Source organism: Pseudorca crassidens, chromosome 2, assembly GCF_039906515.1.
Source record: "Pseudorca crassidens isolate mPseCra1 chromosome 2, mPseCra1.hap1, whole genome shotgun sequence".
In the NCBI taxonomy this organism is placed as follows: Eukaryota; Metazoa; Chordata; class Mammalia; order Artiodactyla; family Delphinidae; genus Pseudorca; species Pseudorca crassidens.
In genome coordinates, this window is record NC_090297.1 from 107,755,759 (window position 1) to 107,775,548 (window position 19,790).

The 19,790-nt window shown below is 38.8% G+C and overlaps 1 protein-coding gene across 3 annotated transcripts; it reads right to left on the minus strand.

Moving 5' to 3' along the window:
* Window positions 1–2,625: 2,625 nt before the first annotated feature.
* On the minus strand, window positions 2,626–17,412 carry ANP32E (acidic nuclear phosphoprotein 32 family member E). Of its 3 annotated transcripts, none has more exons than XM_067727620.1 (7): window positions 17,027–17,408; window positions 14,036–14,185; window positions 13,430–13,552; window positions 12,148–12,313; window positions 10,897–11,078; window positions 5,715–5,769; window positions 2,626–4,977 (listed from the first exon to the last, which is right to left on the minus strand). In XM_067727620.1, the coding sequence occupies exons 1-7, from the start codon at window positions 17,078–17,080 to the stop codon at window positions 4,907–4,909; spliced, it is 801 nt and encodes a 266-aa protein (XP_067583721.1). In that variant the 5' UTR covers window positions 17,081–17,408; the 3' UTR covers window positions 2,626–4,906. The 3 variants fall into 3 exon arrangements, with proteins under 3 accessions (XP_067583721.1, XP_067583722.1, XP_067583723.1); XM_067727621.1 differs by lacking the exon at window positions 17,027–17,408 and adding an exon at window positions 16,402–16,421; XM_067727622.1 differs by lacking the exon at window positions 14,036–14,185 and having other exon boundaries at window positions 17,027–17,412.
* Window positions 17,413–19,790: the final 2,378 nt, after the last annotated feature.

The window sequence follows — 19,790 nt, forward strand, 5'->3', positions numbered from 1 at the left end:
GAGACTCCAGAATCGCTGGAGGGCGCCTTTATGTAAAATCAATCCCCTAGGAAGAGAAAAACTGCTTTATATCTCAGTGGTAGAGGATTAGGGAAATTAAGGTAAAAATTTGAAGAGGCAAGTGTCCCACAGGACTACCACAGATAGCCTCAAAGACATACCCTAAAAGACTACTTTATTTCAATATAAGCATTTAAGTAAAATCTCCCGCTCTGTTTATTCCAGGCTGCTATCAAGAATCTGAAGCAATGATACTGGGATAAGATTACCTGCAAGATGTGGTTGGTTCGCCCCAGAGGAGTGTTACGAGAAACAGGTTTTAGAGAAACTCAGTCTTAAAGCTGGAGTCCTTGAAGTGAGAAGGGCATGGAGTAAAAGCAAGATGGATGGGGCTGATTTCTAGGGTTCTGATCCATCATGAACTGACTTTTACAGCCCAGGAACCTTGGCATTGGGAAATCAAGCAGTACTGCAAAAGGATAAGATGCCAAATATGTCGAAACAATAAAAAAAGGAAATTTCCCTCCACATATCGCAATATGGATAGCTTGGTAAAAATAAGACCCCTCACCTGGAATCCTGTTCAGGAAGAGTTCACTCATTTCCTACAAATAATAAATCCTCAACACTGCAGAAATGAGTCTGTTCATAACTCAGAATATTCTCAGAAAACGGGGACGGGGTGCACAGCTAAAAGCTCTGAACCTGCACTGGCTTTTCTGCTAGAGTTGCAGCGTGATGGTAATTGCTGCTTCCCTTGCAGACACTAGCTTCCTCTGTTGCTGCTGTCATTGGTTCTTAAGAAATATAGTTGCTCCAACTTCAGTTCCTTCCATGATACTTATAGATTCTTCTACCAACCCTAGTATTCCTCAGACACAGCTGTCTATATAAATGACATTGAGCTCCATTGAGTACACTGCTACTGGCCTCTTGGTGCCAAAAGAAGATGACTGTGGGAGAAAATGCCTTCCAGTGGAGAAACCCAATAGCCTCTGTGAGTTAATTCTGGAGCTGTGGAGCGAGTCTAACCAGGAAAAGTTACAACTAAAGTGGAGGGCACAGGTCATGGCCTTCATCTGCAAGATGGTGCCGTCTGAGTATTTAATAGGAGAATCAGAGAAAATAGGGAACTGTTTACAAAGTCACTTCTTGAACAGCTAGAATGAGTTGTTTTCACCAGTGTTGTGTGCCTGTTTGGTGGCGTCAGTATTGACAAGTAATGTGGATGTGTCCATTTTATAAGTAACCAGGTACAAATGATGCCTCAACAAAAATCTAAATTATTTGTAAATATTCATAACATTGAAAGTCATACTTGCTTCTGATTCCTACTCAAGCAGAACTGCTGTCATGGGATAACCCTGCTTCAGGGTCTTACCACCCAAAAAAGTGGCTAGATTTGTATAAAAGTATTTTACCAATATATAAAGCCTTTTTAAAGATTCTCCTGGAAATCATTTTGTAATTTCCATTTTGTGGTAGAATCTGTTCTCCTTCAAGTTAGGGCTCTTCATTAGACCAGTAGTAACACAAGTAGCTGCCTCAGGCCAAATTACCCAAGCCTGGTTCTCAAATCTTAGGCTGATTAGTACATGAAGAAGGAATACAGTAGTAGAATGCTATTATTAAGCAACAGCTGCAGAATATCATTGCATCCAGTACTAGGAACAACAGAGGGGAAATTTTCAGCAACAGGGAGAATAAATGTCACGTGTTCCAAAGCCTCTCTTTAAAATATAGAACAAGGAATAAACAATACTTAAAAGTATTTTTGAATCACAATCTGTCACAGAATTGCTTCTTTACCTTCACAATCTGTCACAGAATTGCTTCTTTGCCTAACACCTCCACCAAAAACTTTTAGTGTATTTCTACCATCTTCTTTAACCAAGAGGGGAAAGGCTTTGAATATTTTAAGCCATAAAACCAAAAAATACCATACTAATTTCAATAAATAATTCCTGCAGTTGAAATATACTTCAATATTTTCCATCTGTCAGGAAGCAGAATTCCATAATTAAAATACCTTTTCGATATTAAACTGTAAAGCAATCATGAAAACATTACTTAACATTACACTTATGCCTTGACTTTATAAAATAGATTCGAGTTGTCTACAAATGAAACATTTTAAAAATCACTTATCACAGGAAAGCCAAAATGAGAGCAGAAAAAAATGTTTGAATCAGGTTGGATTTACTCAAGGTTAACATGCAAGAATTATTTATACTTACATTACCTAAGGACTCTGAAGGTAAACATTATACAGTATTAATGGAGACTTTGCACTCATTTTAGAAAACTATTTGGTGTACAAGAGGTTTATAATCACTTTAGTTAACTATAGATATAGTTACTTCAACTGTAGGTAATAAGTTACTACTTCAAATCAAAATACAAAAAGTACTGGCTCAATCTGCAACTCAAAAAGGAAAATCAATTTTTTCTGCTCTTTGGAAAAAAAGTTAGTAAGCTGATGAGTTAAACTATTACATTGTAGTACCTCATATCACATCCAAGCGTTTGAATGTTAACTTTCAAGCTGATTCTGTTTCTAAAAAGACCTTCAAAGCCCCCAATGGTGGTGTTCAAAAAATGAATGTCATACAGTGAAACTAATCATTAACAACAAATCTTCAATTTATTTGAAGCAATTCGGTTTCAAAAACTTTAAGTTACAGCAGTCACAGAAAAAAAAACACGGAACAGTCAGAAATAATAAAAGAATAATGAGGAGTACTGCATTTTTTTGTTTTTAACACTGTCATGGCTTTATTCAAAACACAGTTGCACAAAAGTATTAACTTCAAAGTTTTTAAGGAGGGTTTCAAGGAATTCAACACACTATATACATACTGCCATACAAAGAGCATTAAAATAGGACCAAAAACTTCTACAAAATATAAAACCCACCCTTACTTATTTGCATGAAAATACCACCCACAAAGCTAAGTAAGTCTTAAAAAGTTTTTTGGAGGCTCTAAGTGTTGTTTTCAAACCAAAGAACTCTCATTTTGATTGCACAATAAGATGATTGATAAGAAAGTCAATATATAGATTTAACTTTTAAAATAAGTATTTTATAATCTGGCATACTATGCAATGAGAACCCTTAACGGACTAAAACAGGGCATTATAATTGTTAAAAAGGAGTAAAATGTTAGCCTTTTGGAGATTCCAATCCCCCCACTAAACTTATCCCAACAGTTTTATTTCAGTCAGTTATGCAAATTTTTTAGTTTATCCACAAATAACTTCATTTTTTACTTTAAATCCCCAAGTCATACATTTTAAACCAAAAAAGACGCAATACTATATTCAGTAATTTAAATGTGTCCCAGTACGAAAGTGTAACTTCAATTAATTTGCTGATACTAACTTTTTAAAAACTTACAAATATTCAAAACAAAGGGGAAAAAATTTTTAGATAGCCAAGATTAAGAAAGCAATTGCCTTGAACATGGAGCCTCCACAACAAAAAAAGGGGATGTACTTGCCTACTCATAATATTATATTTAGTAGCTGTATAAGGAAACACACACTCACAGTTATCCCAAATATTTTTCTATTTTTAATGGACATCCACCTGAAACCAAATCTTAATTTTAATATTGATTTAGTTTCAAATATTTTTCCAACTGTCCAGTATATTTCAATTAAATGCTATATCTGGTAATGCTTTAAAACTATAGAAAGAATAATTAAAGGTTCTACTCAGGAAAATTAGAAGTACTTTGCAGAGTGGTATCTAAATCACTTGGGAAGCTAATCTGATTTGAATGTCTCATTAATTATCAACAGGCAATTGTTCTGACTTTTGAGGAACACACATGCTGCTTCCAAGAGCCTCCTCTGCTTCTTTTCTTTCTTCATCCTCCTAATACAGTCTGTACATCTTGTCAAGAAAGAGATTTACAGTAAGCAGAGTCTGTTGCATAAAACTGTATTGATAATAATATTCCTATTTCAGAAAATACTCAATTTCTTTCACTTAGCTTGTTTAAAGCTAAGACAGGTCTGAAAAGGTGGTTGAGGTATAAGACAAAGTCATCTTGGGTGTCCATAAGTTTCCCAACTCTTTTTTGAGAAGAGGGGAGTGAAACAAGAAAGGAAGGTGATCATAAAAGAATCACTGAGAGGAAAACAAAGAATGCACACTTAAAACAAAACAAAATAACAACCGTTGGCAGGTCATGATCTTCGACTTGAAGAAAGGGCTCTCCTACATGTCTCTGAAATCAGTATAAGCAATTTTTCCTTGGAAACTAAAATCTTCTTAGTCACCTGGCTTAAAAGGTTTTAGAAGCCTTCACAAAAGCCATGAACTATATTGTTGAATAGAACCTTTACTATTCTGCTCCTACTTTCCAAGCTACTCATGTGACAAAAAAGCACCCAAATACCCTCAGCCAAAAAAAAAAAGTCACTGCCTTCAAACTAAAGATCTCTGGGTTGCCCCTAAAAAAATAACCAACTTATCATTCAAGAGACTATTTTCATTCCAGATTCCAGCCAACTGTGATTTCAGTTAATTTATAAATAACTTTAAAATCCTATGAATGAAATGCACCATATTACGCCTGTGTAAAAGCAATCATGTTTTAATTATACTAAAAATGACTAACACAGTGAACTTTAATTAGAAAAATTAAGATTCTAAATAAATTGCTAGGGAATTTCACAACGGGGTCAATGAAAATTTGTCTCTACATACAATATGATCATTAACAGACTAGTTAATCTTATTTGGAATGGTAAGGCAAAAATAGTAAAACCACACTTTTCCTATAAAAAGTTACACATTATCTTCTGTAGGGATAGCTATCGTACATGAAGAAACAAAGAAGATGTGATCACTCTATTGCACACCCAGGAACATTAGGGAATCTGGTCTTAGAATGATCTAGTCATCTTCTTCCTCTCCATCATCTTCAGCATCTCGTTTCCTCTTTTCCCCTCGAAGACCTTCTTCTTCTGAAAGAGTAAAAGGAAAACTGTAAAATACTTAATTTTAACAAATGAATATTTGTTAAGCTACAGAATTTTGAATCTTAGTGAAAAGTTAATGGCGTATGAAAATTATAGGTTAAGTTTCTCCTCTGCATTACTTTCAATTTCAGTATTGAAACAGCCTTAATAGACTTAGAAATCCATAAATAATGACAGCTTGCTATGCGCCTTAATAGACTTAGAAATCCATAAATAATGACAGCTTGCTATGCACCCTTGTGGCCAAATCATGAAGTACAGATCAAAAAACCAAGGGCTTGACATCATTGGAATTGTTAGTGAATTTTTAAATTTCTTGAAAGGCCTAGGTAAAGAGAAGCAGAGAGCAAATCTAAAACGGGCATTATCTGGAGTTCAACTGTTCTTCTCTTATAAATAAAGTTTCACCCCCTCCAAAATGAAAGGCCCTAAGAAAATAATAAATTGAGCTTATGGTTCCATTATCTCTTCATTCCTGTTTAGAAAATAAATGTTACAAGCTGTTTTTTTTCTTTTAAATGGAATTAATGAATACCCTGAGAAAACTCCTCTTTAAAAAAGGTTTTACACCAAAAAAAAAAAAAAGGTTTTACACCTTTCAAGGAATTCTATTATATGTTACCAACATCAAAGAGATCAGTGATAATTTGAATTATAGACTCATTCTTTAAAATCCATGAATAATAGCTTTTTAGGATTTTTGAATGGCTAATGTAACTCACCCTCTTCTTCTTCTTCTTCCCCTTCTTCAACATAGTCATCATCATCTTCTTCATCCTTGAGATTCAAATATTCAGTTTGAATATGATGCAAATGAACTTATTTTCGAAACAGAAATAGACTCACAGACATAGAAAACAAACTTACGGTTACCAAAGGGGAGAGGGGGTGGGGGAGGGATAAATTAGGAGTTTGGGATTAGCAGATACAAACTACTATATATAAAATAGATAAACAACAAGGTCTTACTGTATAGCACAGGGAACTATATTCAATATCCCACAATAAACCATAATGAAAAAGAATATGTATATGTATACATATATATGTATAACTGAATCACTTTGCTATATACCAGAAACTAACACAACACTGTAAATCAACTATACTTCAGTTAAAAGAAAAAAATTCAGTTTGAGAATAAATAAGCCATGACATGGGCTATTCACTGTTTGATAATAATACATTCCAATAGGAGCAAAAACTATGGTCATCCTGTGTTCTGACAACTTCTGCCTCACTTACAGAGGTCTTTTTTAAAAACCCAACTAAATCTAGTTTCTTCATGAAAACAAGTTATGTTTGAGACCAGCAACGTTCAAAAGAACTTTCTGCAACAATGGAAATGTTCTGTACCTGTGCTGTCCAATACAGCAACCACTAGCCACAGGTGGCTCCTGAGCATTTGAAATGTGACCAGTGCAAATGAGGAACTGAGTTTTAATTTTATTTTACTTTAACTAAATAAACAAATGTGCCCGGTGGCTAATGGACAGAGTAACTTTTGACTATTTCAAAGACACAGTCTTCTGTTTTATAGACTGAGGAAGGATCACCTGAATCTTAGCCTGAACACAGCTACACATGTTGAATAAGTCACTTAATCTCTCTGGACCTTAGTTTTCCAATCAATGAAAGAAAGTATTCATCTAGAAAGATCTCTAAGTTCCTTCTACATCTAAAAATCTACACATCAAAATAGCAAATGTCAATAAAAATCACAATAAAACTTGATCTACAACCCCTGTGGAATGAGTTGTTCTGGATAGCTAAGATTTAAACATAGCCTTGAAACATCATAACCATTTATTTTTTAATTTAGCCAACTGGGATAAAATCTCTAAAGTACATTGCACACTTCTACCATTTTATGCTAAACCTAACAAATCTTTTTCTTGAATTGTCATAGTCACCATTGTGACCATGAGCAGTACACTAATTAGTATATGCCAATTCTCTCAAAGCCTATTAATATATATAAGATGGTTTTCTCCTTTTTAAAATGACCCTGGCCTCTACTTTGAGTTGTATCTTTCCATAGTTTTTATGCCTTCTCTTTTGCAGTTAGTTACTATTTCAATTTTAATCTGCTATGGATTCAGAAAATAGATCAACAAGCTTACCAGAGAACTGAATATAAAAGAGAAAACAGGATTAGAATAATGGCTTGAATACTCTCCTACAAAGAAAATGTCTTTTGTTACGTATACCTTTCACAGTTACCGCCTTGTGCTTGGTTGTGTTCCAAATGGTTAAGTTCTAATATATGTTTGAAAAAATGGAATCAAGCTAGGGGTTGATTGGAGGGTCCCCCCTCCAACCCCAAAATAGTTTACCCCTCCTTAAAAATAGTTTAAATGGCAAATGTTAAAAACTGCTGGGTAGTTAGGAAAAACTTGGACAACCCACACTTTTCAAAGTATCCACAGCTCTATTTGTGTCTATAAATATTAAACAGAACCTATTTTTCCAGCATTTAGCTTAAAGCCCCTGAGAAACTAAACTGCATGACACTTATATCAGAAATCATTCTTATACAGTCAATTCAAACACGAAAACATTCCATACCAGAACACCCAAGCTGCCAGGAGCATAAGCAATAGATGGGGTAGCAAATAAACTAAGGAACTATAGTAAAAATCAGGAGAATGTGTGGGCTTACATTTAAAGAAGAAAAGAAAGGAAGAGAAGAGGGGTAGAGGAGAGAGGGGATGGAAGAGTGGGGAAAGAGAGAGGAAAAGAAGGAGAAAGAAAAGGACATTTTAAACATTTCAAATCTGCAAGGAATGATAAATGAGGGTATTTAAATATTTATAATTTTTTAAAAGCCACTTGAAATACTAATCACATTTATTCATGATAATTTAGAAAAGCCCAAGTCTAAAAAGCAAATCACTTCTCTGGATTTTGTTTTAAACAAAACATGATTAATCAATTCATGTTTTTATGCCTTTTAAAAAAATATATCATCTATTAGATTACCAGAGACTTGCTCTGTAAAGATTATGGTCTTAGTTCCTAACTAGTGGGTAATAAAATGTTTCCTCATTTGTACTATGAATAGTTCAAGAACACCATAATTCCCAATTCTTCTAAAGCCCCCATCTCCATTTTTAATGAAGTATACTACACATACATAAGTCCTTCTTTATACATATTAATTCCTTACCTCTGAAGAGCAGCTGAAATAGAAACAAGACTCAAACAAAACAGAGCTAATCAAATACCATTTCTATTTCCTTCTAATTTCTTTTTTAAGTCTTATAGTCTCTGAAGTTTCTCTGGCTCTTAGCTTCTAAAAACAAGACTTCGGGCTTCCCTGGTGGCGCAGTGGTTAAGAATCCGCCTGCTAATGCAGGGGACACGGGTTTGAGCCCTGGTCCAGAAAGATCCCACATGCCGCGGAGCAACTAAGCCCATGTGCCACAACTACTGAGACTGCACTCTAGAGCCTGTGCTCCACAATGAAGAGTAGCCCCTGCTCGCCGCAACTAGAGAAAGCCGGCATGCAGCAACAAAGACCCAATGCAGCCAGAATACATAAAAATAAAATAAATAAATTTATTTTTAAAAATAAAAACAAGACTTCATTTTAAAAAACATCCAAATTATCTCATCATGATTGAAAACTTCTGGTCCCAGCTACCACATTGACTTAATGTTGTATGTATTATCTTAGAGATGTTTGCTCTATACTCCACATCATTTTTAGTTAATATTTCCCAGTACTCAATGGAATGATAAACATAAACATTTGCAGTTAGCTGAAGGTCATTTTTAAATGACTTAATACTATTTAAAGAAGAATTACTGGCAGAGAAAATAAAAAGTCAATTGCAGGGAATTCCCTGGTGGTCCAGTGGTTAGGACTCCGTGCTTCCATTGCAGAGGGCATGGGTTTGATCCCCGGCCAGGGAACTAAGATCCCGCAAGCAGTACAGCACAGCCAAACAAACAAACAAACAAACAAAACAAACCAAAACAAAGTCAAACTGCAAAATAACAAGTCCATTATTTTACTAAGTAAATTAAAACTTAGGGGAAAAATATTCAAGTTGTATGCTGATATAAACTGAATAGGTTGCCTTTCTCCCTGAATACTTAAAATGCTTAAAAGTTCTGTTCTTCATTATTGTAAAGCTAACTCACGAAAGCCCCAAACAAGTTTAAGTCCCATTTTTTCTACACTAGTTTCATATTTAAAATGGTATCAGAGGGCTTCCCTGGTGGCGCAGTGGTTGAGAATCCGCCTGCCAATGCAGGGGACACGGGTTCAATCCCTGGTCTGGGAAGATCCCACATGCCGTGGAGCAACTAAGCCGGAGCGCCACAACTACTGAGCCTGTGCTCTAGAGCCCATGAGCCACAACTACTGAGCCCGCGTGCCACAACTACTGAAGCCCGTACGCCTAGAGCCCGTGCTCCACAAGGAGAGAAGCCACCGCAGTGAGAAGCCCGTGCACAGCAACGAAGAGCAGCCCCCGCTCACCGCAACTAGAGAAAGCCTGCCCGCAGCAAAGAAGACCCAACACTGCCAAAAATAAATAGATAAAATAAATGATAAAATTTTTAAAAAAATGGTATCTGAGAAACATCATCATTAATTAGTGATACTGTCTATCTAACTAATGTAAAAGTCATTAGGAGAACAAACAAAAATACAATTTCTAAATAAGAGATGTTATTTTTAATAAATATTACTTTAAATTATGAATTATGAAAACAAAACTCAATAATTTAACATTAGGAGAAAATAACTTATCTAAACTCCCAGGGACTAAAGATCATTTGTTCAAGTCAACTGATTTCCTGTGAACCTACTATGTCCCAGTCAATGTACTGGATGCTGAGATAGAAAAATGAACAGCCCTCCCCTGAAGGAGCTATCTAGTAGAAAGTGGCCAAATAAACAAGTTTTTACAGAAGTGTCTACAGGCAACAGACACCTAATCAAGGTTCAAAGGTAACAGAGGAAGGAGTGACTGTCTCTTAAAAATTACAGAAAGCTTCAATAATGAGGCAACGCCAGAGTTGACTGTTTAAAGATAAGAATCACGAGGCATGATTTGAGTGGTAGTTACACAAGTATGTACATATATAAAATTTCATGGAGTTGTACATAAAATCAGTCCACTTTACATGCTTTAGTATATTTATGTTTACCTGAGAAAAAAGAAAGTAAAGTTCATCAGAAGGCATGGGTAGAAAGTCATTTCAGATAGAGTAAACAATGTGTATACAGACAGAAAGGCATTAATAGCTTCGTGTGATGATTTAATTTGGTATTGAGGGAGATGAAGCTAGAGAAGGTAGCAGAGGCTAGATAATGAAGGGCCTTGTATGTCTTGGTGGCAACAGGGAAACATTAAAGGGTTTCAAGCAGGCCAGTGATATGATCACATTTGCATGCAGACTACACAGGCAAGCACTATGGAGGATACAACAAAGTGGTGACGCTGTTCTCAAAGAGACCATTTAGAAAACTACTAGAAAAGCATAAGCAAGAAATAATTAGGGGAAAGTTTTCATGAGTGCCTATAACGTGCCAGCAACTAGATACTTTACACATGTTAGTTTGTTAAATCCTTAACGACCCTATGAAGTTGGTATAATCTCAGTTTTATAAATGCAGAAACTGAGGCTCAGAAACATTTGTAAAATGTTTCCACTGTCCCATGCTGCTGAGAGAAGAACCGATTTGAAAGCTATCTAGGAGGTAAAATCATAGGGTTTATTATTATCTGGATATAATATGAACTGAGGGGCAGTGGGAAAAAAGATAGGCACACGCACACACACACAAGTTAGAAACAACTCTCAGATTTCTACACAGCTTACTTTTTATATTACTTAACCCTATGCCTAAACAGTTAATTTTCAGTGCACATAAGAAGGTCTATTCACCTGAATTTCTTCTTTCATTAAGTATGAGAGGCCCACCTCCTCTTCTCCCTCTCCCAGTTCTGAGCCTGCTTCATCTTCATCCTCATCCTCATCCTCGTCCTCCTCCTCTTCTTCCTCTTCCTCATATCCTTCAGGTGGACCAGCTTCATCTTCCTCTTCCTCTTCATCATCTTCATCTCCATCTTTAAAAATATTTTAAAAGATAAGCAAATGTCCAGGCAAATGTTTTTGCCTTGGCCCCTCAAACTCGTAAGCCAATGGGTAGAAAGTATATCAGGGTGATTTTTTTTTTTTTTAAGATTTCTCTTTTATAACAACCCATTTACTGTTTGAGAAATATGGTGTCTAAATATTGAAATTTTCCCAACGTATAGATTTTTCATCAAAACATTACATGGACTGAAGTTTATTTTACTTTGTGGACACTTCAAAATCTGCCTGTCCATCATTCCATCATTTTATAACACTGTTTATCTATCAAATTCTTCTTACATGTGAAAAACTTTTCAACCAGTAGTAACAGTGTCCCATTACTGACAACAGCTTTTCTGTCATCAGATCTATTAGTCACCCATTTATCCAAAAATGTATATTCAACTCTCTAGAGCATTTCCATCACCACCACCACCCCCCAAAAAAAAACATATCCATTAACAGTCACTCACCATCCTCCTCTCCTGCAGCCCTGACAACCGTTAATCTACTTTCTGTCTCTATGAATTTGCCTCTTCTGGGCATTTCATATAAATGGTGTCATACAATATGTGGCTTGAGTACGGCTTCTTTCACTTAGCAGAATGTTTTCAAGGTTCACACACTGTAGCATGTATCAGTACTTCAATCATTTTTGTGGCCGAATAATATTCCATTGTATGGATTTATCACATTTTGTTCATTCATCAGTTGATAGACACTTGGGTTGTTTCTACTTTGTGACTTGTATGGATAATTATGTGATGAATGGTTCTTTTTTTTTTTTTTAGTACTATTTTAAAAGTTACCACTTTTACTGGGTGGTGGTTAAGTTTACAGAAATATAAAATTTCATGGAGCTTAATATTATAACAATCATTAAATTCCCCAAAGCTATCAGAAATCTGAATGAATACAAGACTAGGGCTATGAGTTTTTAAATTTTTGTCTTACTAACGTCTTTTTTTCCCCACACCTAAATACCCAGGCCCAATCTAATCTGCCAGCTAGACTGGAGGCTATAACTGTGACACATTTATGAGTATTAAGAATGATTACCTTCATCATCCTCTTCTTCTGAGTCTGGTGCTTCATTATCCTCCTGGTCAAATCCATCTAAGTATGTGATTTGCTGTAGCAGTTCAAAAATACTTTCTCTATAATCTTCCAGGTTTGTGATCTCACAGTTAAACAAGTCAAGACTCTTCAAATTCTTAAGATTTTGCTGGAAAAGTAAAAAGTTAAAAATTACATTCAAGATTTAAAAACTCATGTTATTTATTTTTAATTCATGAACCAGAACATGTATAAAACTTTAAATCAAGAGAATGATTTTTGGATTTTTAGAATTTTATAATGAAGGGTTATTATATCAAGCACAGCTAATTCTCTTAATGAGGCCCTGGCACCTAAACTCCACGGGAGTAGGAACTTTGTTTTGGCAACTGCTGTATCTCTAGCACCTGGCTTAGTGGCTTACTCATAGTATGCACTCAGTATACTTTGTTCACTGAATCTGTGCCTAAATAGGCAACAACAATAACATGGTTAGTTTAAATCCACAGTCAAGCTTATTTTCAACAATTTCAACCTCCTCCCAAGCTTTTTTTAAAAAATCAGAGCAACAATTTTCAGAGTTTCACTTCATCCCCTTTTCCTTCCCTCATACCAGGAAACAAAGGAGCAAATAAAAATAATCAAGAAGAAAGAAAAAGGAATAGAATTTAAGAAAATACTGGAAATTTTAAAACCAGATATTCAGCTCCTGAAGTTGATGATAAAATAAATTTCTCACTGATTTAAAAATTTATCTGGGGCTTCCCTGGTGGCGCAGTGGTTAGGAATCCACCTGCCAATGCAGGTGACACAGGTTCGAGCCCTGGTCTGGGAAGATCCCACATGCCGCGGAGCAACTAAGCCCATGCGCCACAACTACTGAGCCTGCGCTCTGGAGCCCGCGACCCACAACTACTGAAACCCGCGCACCTAGAGTCCGTGCTCCGTAACAAGAGAAGCCACCGCAATATGAAGCCCGCGCACCACAACGAAGAGTAGCCCCCGCTCTCCGCAAGTAGAGAAAGCCCGCGCGCAGCAACAAAGACCCAACGCAGCCAAAAAACATAAAATAAAATCGTAAAGTAAATAAATTTATTTTTAAAAAATTTATCTGAATGTTTTACTCCAAAGGAAAATAAAGCAGTATCATCTAGATCACGACATATAAGAAATTCAGAAGTTTCAAATGAGTGACATAAATACAAGTCAGTAAGATAAAATTCAAGCAAATCTCAGAAAAATTCAACCAAAAAAAGCAAGTCCAGAGACAAACCTTTCCACTTACCAGAGCTTCTACTGTACTAAGATCTTTGATTTTGTTTCCACTCAAATTGAGGTAGGTAAGGTTTGGACATTTCTCTGCCAGGACTTCCAAGCCTCCCGAGATTATATTGTCACTAAGTTCCAACTATAAATTCAACATGGGGAGAAAACAAAGAATGGTGAAGGCTTAGGACACATCAAAGATTTCTCAAATGTATCAATTTAAAGAAGAAAACAATTGTCATTCTCTCTGGCTTCAAGGGACTGTCACAGTCTTTAATTTCCAAAATCCCACCTATGACTGCCAAATAAAATATTAGAATCTCTATATAACAGACTTCTAACTCAGTTTTGGTTCCAGTTGTATAATAGTTGGATTTTATGTTTCAAAGAAAAACATTTGGTAGATGTTAAATTCATGCCATAAAGCGATTTCATTAGTCAATTTAAATTTCCAAAAGTAATATGACAGCTGATTTCAAAATCCTACAAAACCCCATTTTCCTACCTCTAGAAACTTAGAACCTTCTAATTAAAATGCAGAATGGTTGTTTCATTTGGGAAAAAAATATACATAATAGCCCACGGCATCAAAATCATGATGCTTTCACGCCTAGTGCCAGCTTACCTTTCGAAGTTTATTTAAGCTGGGCAGCCGGGCCAGTGAACTTAGTTCCACATTAGCCATACTCAGAAACTCTAGTTTTTTAAAAGTATCATTCAGGCCCTCAATTTCCCCATTGACACAGAGGCAATTATCAAGGACCAACTCTGTCACCTATAAGAGAGAATATGAATGATTCTTTAGTTTGCAGTCTGTTTAGCAAAAGACCTGGGTCCTGACACTCTGGAAATGTGAATATTAAAACCATCAATTCCCTCATATAGATCCTTTTCATTCTCCCCCCAAATTGAAATACAGTCTTAAGTCATCATTATAAGTTAACTTTTTAAATTTAAACTTGGACTAAGAAGTTCAATGCCTGCTTCAAATCACTAATAAAAAAATTTTAATTGCATAAAAAATAAGACTTTGAAAAAGGTCCCATGTGAAAATTGTTTCTGACCCTCATGAAAAAGACCCTCAACATCAGGGCATATATTTATGCATGAGGGGATACCAAGGCTACTGAGAAAGGATTTAAGTGAGTCCTAAAACAGCAGGGAGAAGAAAGGAAATTGTTTTATTCACTTTTTCAGTTTAAACCCCCTTATTTTGGTTGATAAATGTCACCAAAACTCAAAAATACCTTGTTACCCTTCATGAAGAAATGTTAGAAAGCTCCTTCTGAGACAGCCCAGCGTTCATATGTTATTTGTTCTAATATCGAGGCGAAACAATATCACCCAGGACAACACATCCTTGACAAAATGCTATTTTTCCCTGCCACCCTGGTAGAATTTTTGTGACTTCTCCCCAGTCTTGGGAAGGGGTTGCTGGATCCTCTCTTAGGTCAGAGCTGTAACAAAACTTTCCGGTGTGGGCCTAAATGGACTTAATCTTAAGAGGGAGGCAGGAAACCCTGGCTCTCCATTCTCAATGCAAAAATATGTTTGAGGTATTTTGAGAAATAAAAATTAGCAACAAGGAATGCTACCTTCTCTATTTGAACATGACATAATTATTTCAGGAAGCAAAGAAGGCATCATAATCTGTTTAGAGAGGAGGAAGCCAAGGCCCAGAGGGTAAGCATGACTGCCTAGGGTCAGTCACAGTATGTGGCAGAGCTGTGCCTCCACTTTGTCTTCTGACTCCTAGTCTAGCTGAGTGGAGAGAGGGACACTAGGTTTGGTGTCAGAAAACCAGTTCTTCCACTTGAGTAAGTAACTTCACTGCCCTGAGACTCCTTTTGCTAATTTGGATTCTACAACAATACCATCCACCTTACAAGTCTGTCGGAAGGAGGAAACAACAAACACGAAAAGTGCTTTGTAAACTGTAAAGGGCTATACAAATAGAAGACCGTTATTACACCACAGGGGAAGGAGGAGAGGCTGCAAAAAGGCAACATCCGGCACTCCCCAAAACTGGCAAGGAAATTACTAGGGATAGGATAGGTGTAAGAATGGGGAAGGAGGGGCAAACCCACTTTTCCAACCCAAGACATAAAAGAGTATTCGAAATGTGTGCTTCTTTGAGACAGCATTTTAACTTTGATTTTGTTTGTTTTTTCCTTAAGCCCCTAAAGACTAGGCCCTAGGAAACTTCAAGTTATCTGTGGGATGATAGTAGTGACTGTTTCCTCCTCCCTGCTATCTACCAATTTCAGCAAAACAGAGACTTTTTAAAAAGTACATAAGGACCTTGGATTCCCACCCTTCACGCCGCCACAGCCCACCGAACAGACCCTACTCATCCTCCACGCTGGTATGCACAAGCACCACCTCCACCCCTGCTGGAAAAAAATTATATCCCTTATATTGCAATTCTGGGGTTTATTTCAGAGGCCGCAATCAGCAAGACCCTATAGACATTTTCCTCTGCGACCAGAAATGCGAGGTTCCTCGTTGGCCATGGGCCCCGCTCTCGCGACCTGCCGCTCCGACCGACGGGAAACCCCACAAGGGGCGGGGACTCCCCAAGGAAAAAGGGGGTCGCCTCCCAGCCCGCGTTCCCCTAGCGCCTCCGCCCCGGGCGGGGAGAGCTGGGTGAAGCCGAGGAGGCGCCCGCGAAAAGGAGGCGGAAACGCCTCCCGCCCGACCCCCGAAAAGTTGACCACGACCCCGCCTCACGTGGCCCCTCCCAACCCCGTCTCTTTAACTAAGGCGACAGCAGCGAGAGCGCATCATTTAGTTTCGCCGAGCCCATCTTGAAAACACGAAACTTCTACGACCCATTTGTTGAGTTTTGTGAAACCGTCTCCAGGGATCAAAATTGGAGTTGCAGCCACCACTACGACACGCCGAATTTCGTTACACCGCGGGGGGACGAAAGGGATAAAGCCTCGTGTCCTCTCCCCACCTTCGGCCACTGCGACGAGTCCCAAAACTTACCCGCGGCCGAAGAACGGGCCGCTGACCCAGATTCCGCCTGGCGGCGGGCGGCGCGCACCGCTTCCCGGGGGAGTGGGCGCCGCCAGCAGTGGGCCGTCCGCGGACTCCGCGAGCGACCCCAGCCCGCGCCCGGCGCGACGTCGTCCAACGCCCAGGGGACTCGAGGCCGGAGACGCCCCCCAGCCCAAAAAAAAGAGTTGGCAGCACTGCAGAAAAGTTGGACTAACTTCTCAGGCGACGATGGCTGCGGCAGAGGCGAGTGGGACTGGGGGGTCGCGCCCACGCCGCCGGCCCCAAGGAGCTGGAACGTGAGAAGCGAAGCGGCCGAGCGGCCCCCAACACTCCGCTTCCCGCCTCCACGAGGCCAGGACGTCTGACTCGAGGAGAGGCGAAGGGGCTTAGCCCCCAAGCACACACAAAAACGCCCCTAGAAACTTAAACCCTTCGCCATTTTAAGTAAAAGATTTTAATGATTTAAAAGTTAAAATTAAATATTTTCCCCCAGCCCTACCCCCAGATGGGGGTTAATTCATTACCCCGCCCCACACACCCTCCAGGACCCCCAGAAACCCGATCCTCCGAATACAGGTCTGGTGAGGAAGGGGAGGGGGCTGAGTCATCTCACCTCCTCCGGGGCTCTGTCCCTTAACTCCAGGTTAATCCTCTTCTTCATCTCCATGTCCTCCTCCTGCTCTTCTGCTACTACTCTCCTCCCTTACCTTTTCCTGCCTTTCCCACTACCCCCAACCCTAAAATTTTAAAAGATTTGGAAATGAATGAAAAGAAATGCAAATATAAACGCCCACCACCACCACCAGATAGGTGTGGGGGAGAAAGAAGGGAATAGCAAATGGAGTCCAAGGAGTTGGGACTCTAACTCAGCTGCCCCCACCTTCTTGTCCACACACTCGCGCGCGCACTCACACACACACACATACACACACCCGCAGTTCCTTCCCCTTCAATGGCTGCTCGGAGACTGAGCCTCCATGACACGGCACCGCCAACCCCCTGGCCTACACTCCACCCACCTCCCGAATGTATTGGTTGATTCTTCAGCATCTCACTACTCCATTGGGTTACATAAATGTCTATCAGTCTTTAGGGAGGACCTGAGCCAGAAACACTGTGCCTATTGGCTACGACCAAGCGCGCAGTTAACTCCGATAGGTCCAGGAAGGTGTTCGTCCCGGGGAAATGATTTTGAATCCCAGTAGCCCCCCTCCTTTTCTTTGTGTGATTGGCGCGCTTTCCCTAGGCGACCGGACGGTTTTGAAGCCTGTCGGGTTTCTTTTTGTTTTTGTTTTGCCTGATTTTAGTGTTAAAGGAAGGAAGAAAGCATCCTTCTGACGTGTGGAAGTTGCGAGACAGATAATTTAGCACACGGCACCCACCCCGCTCTTGGCGGTTTTAAAGCACAACTCCTGCTTTGCAGCCAAAGTGTACAGCAACGTGCACATCACATAAAAAGGACGCCTTCGTGGCACTGTCCTGCCGGAGATAGGCTTCTGGTGCAGAACCAGAGCAGGGATAAAGATGGTAGTTTAACTTCCAGCAGGAAGGACTGAACGATTTTGAAAGCAGTTGGGTGAGGTATAAGTTAGGCACCTTTAAATAAAACTATCCTGGAGGAATTGTTACTGAGGTAATTGTTGCTGTAATAAACACTAAGACCTTGGAGGGAAAACAGTGCTGGCCTAACGAAAATCAGACATCAACGCACATAGAAATGGTACTGCAATGCCTATCCTTTCTAAAATCCCTTTGGTTGGTTTCCATGGAAATCTGTAGTTTAAATGTGCTTTTAAAAGTCTGTCAATGTGGAATATAAAAGAGGTGTAAGAATGATTTTAAAAAATTTTGTCTTGAGAGTCTAGTTTTTCTTAGTTCTTGCTTAAATTCTGTCCTTTCCATTCCCTTATACCTTTCTCAGGATAAATACCCAAAGAAATTCCAGATGATTTGGGGAAGGAAGTGGGTGACTTAGTACAACCTCTCCCAGAGCTGAGTGTTTTATTTGCTATTTTTCCAGCTTCTCAAGTTAGAGACCTTAGGATACAGATTTCTAACCACTCCACACCACCTCTCCTCCCATACTGAGACACACAGCTCCTCAAACAGGCTTACATTTAAAATGTAAATATCTGGTATTTGGCATGTTAAGTACTTTAAAGGAAAACAAAATAGTGACGTCTTTTCCTTGCCAAGTGTTTCCTTTGAATTCCCTGAAAAGGAAATTTTATGAAGATGAAAACAAAGCGGGAGAGGGAGAGCTTTTGGTATAAAATGACATGGCAGGGCACAGGTATTTGGAGTGAGTTTAGTTAGTTAGTTTGTTTGTTTGTTTGAATACAGGCCAAAGGAAGCCAAGATGATATAAAACTGAACCAAAATGAACTGAGGAACAGTTCAAGGAAGAGTTTAAAAAACAAGAGAAGGAAAAAAGGGGCTACAAAGAAACCTGGAAGCACATTTTAGTACCAGCTTAGGAAGAAGTCCTGTGTTCTGATCCCCCTAGCCATTGCAGAGTCTGGAACTCTGGAATGGAATCTCAGAGAGAGTTCAGGGAAGGAGATTCAGATTTGGGAGTCATCCACATATGAGTGATAGTTGAGGGCATGAGAACAAAATAAGATGTCCACAGAGAATGTATATAAGAAGACTTATCAGGCAAAGGAGAGCAAAACATGGTTGAGGGGAAAGAGGAGAGAGAAGTTAAGTTGTCTACCATAGTTGTCAAAGAAATTGAGGAGCAGGTAGAAAAGAAGGAGGTGAATTTGTGGGGAAAAAATGTATGGAAGCCAAAGAATTTCAAGGGAGAGATGATTTTGGGGGTTAAATGGTAGGGCTTTTGTAACAGAACACAGTAGACAGAATGGGAGAGTGGGCTAGAAATACTGAATGTGAGGAAAGGCCATGAATTCATTTCCCCACTGGATAGTAGCTGCAGAAAGTACACCATAGTAAGCATAAACAGGGATCCACGAAAGTGGGCCTTACCCCCCATATCCATTGTCCCCACCCTCATATCATCTCTTATCTCCATTACCTCAATACCCCGAAACTTTCTAGTCTTAATCAAGAAACCAGGATAAAAAAGATGCAGGGGAATAAAAATTCCCCACAGGGCTAGTACACAGAAAGAAAGGTGCCCGGGAAGGGGTTGGATGAAGAAGAAGACTACCAGACTAGCAGACAGGTGTATGGAGCTAAATGAAGGATAAAAGAATGAAATACAGTCAGACATGGAAACAACCTAAATGTCCATTACAGATGAATGGATAAAGAAGATGTAGTGTGCATGTGTATGTGTGTGTGTGTGTGTGTGTGTGTGTGTGTGTGTGTGTGTATATATATATATATACCTTTAAAAAATGAAATAATGCCAT

What these genes read in the sequence shown, in the direction of transcription:
- ANP32E (XM_067727620.1), bottom strand. Translation starts at nt 17,080, where the DNA reads ATGGAGATGAAGAAGAGGATTAACCTGGAGTTAAGGGACAGAGCCCCG. An exon ending in GGGACAGAGCCCCGGAGGAG is followed by an intron (nt 14,186 to 17,026) that starts GTGAGATGACTC and finishes TCTCTCTTATAG; the next exon opens with GTGACAGAGTTGGTCCTTGA. An exon ending in GGAAGAAGAAGAAGAAGAGG is followed by an intron (nt 4,978 to 5,714) that starts GTGAGTTACATT and finishes TTACTCTTTCAG; the next exon opens with AAGAAGAAGGTCTTCGAGGG.